The sequence below is a fragment of the Trichinella spiralis genome, assembly GCF_000181795.1.
Source record: "Trichinella spiralis strain ISS 195 chromosome Unknown Scfld281, whole genome shotgun sequence".
In the NCBI taxonomy this organism is placed as follows: Eukaryota; Metazoa; Nematoda; class Enoplea; order Trichinellida; family Trichinellidae; genus Trichinella; species Trichinella spiralis.
In genome coordinates this window covers 1-4207 of record NW_003527220.1, presented here as the reverse complement: position 1 = coordinate 4207, position 4207 = coordinate 1, and the positions used below count along the sequence as shown (strand labels likewise).

The 4207-nt window shown below is 30.7% G+C and overlaps 2 protein-coding genes across 2 annotated transcripts; one reads left to right on the top strand and one right to left on the bottom strand.

Annotated features, from left to right (window-relative positions):
- Window positions 1-63: 63 nt before the first annotated feature.
- Window positions 64-609, bottom strand: Tsp_13356 (sodium/potassium-transporting ATPase subunit alpha-1; the record flags this gene model as incomplete). The annotated part of the gene is given in 4 exon segments (XM_003370945.1): window positions 64-147; window positions 208-267; window positions 339-587; window positions 604-609. Coding segments are annotated over 4 exon segments (399 nt in total), but the record flags the coding sequence as incomplete, so codon positions are not given.
- A 1271-nt stretch (window positions 610-1880) lies between these two features.
- Window positions 1881-2656, top strand: Tsp_13355 (hypothetical protein). The gene is given in 3 exon segments (XM_003370944.1): window positions 1881-1938; window positions 1954-2040; window positions 2352-2656. 3 exon segments carry the CDS (start codon window positions 1881-1883, stop codon window positions 2654-2656), a joined length of 450 nt encoding a protein of 149 aa, XP_003370992.1.
- The last annotated feature ends 1551 nt before the right edge of the window (window positions 2657-4207 follow it).

The window sequence follows — 4207 nt, the reverse complement described above, 5'->3', positions numbered from 1 at the left end:
TAAAATGGCTCCAATCCACAAAAGCATGGCAAATCCGCCGAACAAGTTGCGAGCGAATTTCACCCATTCTGGAACCTTTTTCGGCGGTGTCAGCGCGTTCGGACCATCGCGAATTAAAATTTCTCTCGCCTGCTCATCAGTAAGACCCTGCAAATGGAAAGTTTAAAATAGACAAAAAAAACTTGAAAAAAGAAGAAAAAAATTTACAAGTTCCGGATCAGTGCCCAATCTTCTGTACAATTCGCTGAGTGGAATATGATGCTCGTCCTGATGATGAGAGGATTTTAAAAAAAGGAGAATAATAAATCAACAATAGAAATATTATTAATTTTGCTTACCATTTCAACTTCTTTTTTCAAATTTTCCAAAGTGTGTGGTTTTCTACCTCGTCCTCGGCTTTTTTCCATTTTTGGCTGCTGCTGAGCTGAGGACTGGTGAGCGTTGACCGCTTCAACTGGCTTCGCGTCTCCGTCTTTGGCCATTCTGTCCAAATCAACCAAGTTTGGCTCTTTGCCAACGTTAACGTCCTGTTGTGCAACTGGCAGAATCACCTGCGTCGCCACGCGATAACTTTCTGTCCGGCCGTACTTGAAAAGCATTTACATTCATTTATTAAAAAGTTAAACAAAAAAACAGAAAAAAACATTCATATACGAAATTACGAAACAGGAATGAACTTTCAAAAGTACAGTAATTCAAAATGTGAAACTGGAACTTGAAAATCAATGCCAACAAATAAATTTAATCTGTACACACACACACACACACATATTTTAAAAAGTGAAATTAATTTATGAAATAAAAACAAATTTGACACCACTTAAAATGTATTCTCATTTTTGTTGTGCTATAAAATGAATAATAACATCCTGACTGACTTTTCGGCGTCAATTTGAGCAATTTTCTTTTTGAATAAACAATAATCAAAGGAAAAATTATATTTGAAAATTTTGAACAGCAAATTTGAAAAAAAGAAGAAGAATGAGAATACAGTATTTTTTTCAATATCCATAGATTCTATTCACGTGCAACAAACGTCAGAGTGTTATTGAAATAATTAAAAATTAATCAGAAAAGAAAAATCAATATGCAAAAGATGTTGAAACAAAAAGAACATATTTGAATAATGATTAAAAATGAAAATGGAAAATATTTTATTTCATACTGCAATTGTACGGAGAGATTGATGAAAAGCGATTTCAAATTGGCTCCTTTTGCATATTTTTCAAACAAGAATTACAACAGTAGGAAAGAATAAGAAAAACAACGTGGGAGTAACTTCAGGAAATGAATTTTTAAATATGGATCAACAATTTCACAACAGTTTGCTGTTGTCTGTTCACTTCGATACTGAACAGATGAATAATTACAGATGAACAAGTTGAAAAGAATAATGAGTAATGAGCGAACAGAATAAGTGACAGATTATATGTTTGAAAACTGATAAAAAAATAATTTTCAAATAGTGGAATAACAATTATAAATAAATAATAATAGGTTTACTCTGTGCTCAAGTTCAAAATCGGTTGTTGCAAATTTATTTAATTAAACAAATATTACTGTATTCATTTCGGATAAACTAAACAGAGAAAACAACAAGAATTAATGATGAATTATATATTAAGGAAAAAAAACGAAACAAATAATATTTTGTTGATTCAAAAGGCATTTATTTGTATAAATATATTTCAACTGAGGTAATCATTGGAACACGCGCCTTTCGAAATTTTTGCAAAATAATAAATACATAAGAAAAGCAACAGATTATACATTTTTGCCATGTTAAATACATAATTATCATACATAAGTACATACATACATACATGAATGCAATCTTCTCTCACCTGATTGAATAAAAGTGCAGCGGAAGTGAAATTCAAATGTCAAACTCGGTTATCAAGAAATCTGATAATTTGTTCAAATTGTTTGTAAAAACAGGTTTAAATTTTTAAGAGTCTAAAAAAACAACAACAAAAATAATGAAGACAATTATTTATTTGGTGGGAGAAGTTGACTGTGCACAAAGCACGTTTGAGAAAAGTAGGTGGTTTTCACGTCTGTCTGTAATCATTGGATGGATTGGATGGGCTAATTTTTAAATTTTTGCTGATTCATCAAATTTCAAATAAACAACAACAAACTGTTTATATCAACAGATTACACGAAAAAATAAATTAAAAAGAAAATTTTCAGAGCAGTATTTGATTAAAAAAATCAGAAATACAAATTTGCCCTGCTAATCCAATTATTATACGTTTCGGTTGAAAAAGTTCAACTGGTTAAAAAGTAACAAAATCATTGCACAGTGCAACAAATCAATCAAATTAAATTAACCCTATAAATTATTACAGAAAAGCACGTCTACACACAGACACAGACACAGACAGACACGGATATTTACACTGATCTTACATTCATCACTTTACTTACACAAACTTATTCCGCATACAAATATCAACAAACAGCTCGATTATTCATTAATTTTTTTCAAAAGTATAAAAAAATAGAAACGCATCATAGACAGGGTGCTAATATGTCTGCAGATATCGTTCATGTAGAAGAAATCACAAACGCTGATAATTATCCAACAGAGAGTGATGCATTAGAGAAAAAAAAGATGATGATGATGATGATGATGAAGAAATTAAATCAATAATAAATGATGCATTTGTTTAATATGTGAAATGATGAAATTTATAAAAACGTTGAAAGCCAATCAAACAAACCAAGTAGTTGCAGTGTAAAAATTAAACAAATACAAAATGAAATACAAATTTTATGTTTAATATGCAATGTTGTTGTTGTTGTTTTTGAATCAAAATATATTCATTTTTTTTCAACCCATTAATATTTGGAAACATTGTTACAAATGAAAAATAAATCCAATAATCCTACTTTCTTATTTTTTTATTGTTTGCTATTGATTCGATAAAAGAGAGCATCACAAGAAAATACGAACTGATGAACAATTCAACATTTCAATTCTACTTGTAAAAAAGTGCAGAATCAAAGAGGAACGGGAATGTGGGGAAGAAGGAAATACAGGGGAAAAGAGGGGGAGGGGGATAAAATAAAATTCCATACTATCTCAACCTGAACTAACCAACATAACTATTAACCTTCATCTCACAATTCTCAATGGGCCACATTTATGATAAGAATAAAAAAAAGAGAAAAAATAATGGGAAAACAATATTTATTTATTTTGAGGGCAAGGGGATTCTTCAACAGAAGAGGAAAGTAATTTTTTTTACTTCAAATAACAAAACTGCTGCCGCCGTATTTAAAAAAATTCTAAAAAAAGTAACAATAATTAATGATTCCATTAAAAAAATGCTGCGACTCAGACGGTGAAGGATTAAGCATAATTAGTCGAGATGAAAGAGTCAATAAATTTCTTCCAAACCACCATATCATACAGTCAATATCAGTCAAACGATCGAATAAAAAACAAAAATGAAAAAACAAAAATAAAAAAACTGCTTCGTAACAACAAAAACAGCAAGTTGTTTTCATTTCAAATGATATTCTAATTTTATGAACCAATTTTTCTCAACTGCTATCAGCCGTGAATAGAAAAAAAAATTTTTTTTTCAACGGATTAAAATATGAACAATTTTCCAAACAACTGTTCGTCGTCATCATCATCATCAATCTTTGTAAGTGTTAATAACATGAAAATTTCTACACCATCGTACGCGTACACGCATGTCGCGTTATATGAAAATAAAAAAAAATTATATTTCAAAATCAATCGAAATATGAATTTGAAAACTGTTTCCACAAATTTCACGAACTCAGATCCAATGATAAATAAAATTTCTATAATAAATAAATAAATAAATAAACAGTCTATACCGCAGAACACAGTTCTCCAAGTTAACAACGTCAGCGTGTCAAATACAATACAAAGATGTGGATGACATTTTGAAAGAAAGAAGATGGCGCTGGGTTGATTGTGTACGCGAATATGGAATTGGAAAGAAAATTCACCGGGGAACGGAAACCGGCAGAATCAATTGAATTACATTTGCCAAAAGAGGCAACACTTTTCAATTCGTCTGTTGCCAAATCGAAACCGAACGCCCAAAACGACCAAAACCCTTCGATTCCCCAAACGGACAAGCAAAAGTACAGCTTGAGCATATTTATCCAACCAACCGAACAAACAAACAAACAAACAAACAAACAATCTGTTACAATTAAT

Coding starts and splice junctions, on each gene's coding strand:
- Tsp_13355 (XM_003370944.1), top strand. CDS start 1,881: ATGTCAAACTCGGTTATCAAGAAATCTGATAATTTGTTCAAATTGTTT. Junction 2,041..2,351: donor ACAAAGCACGTTTGAGAAAA/GTAGGTGGTTTT, acceptor AAATTATTACAG/AAAAGCACGTCTACACACAG.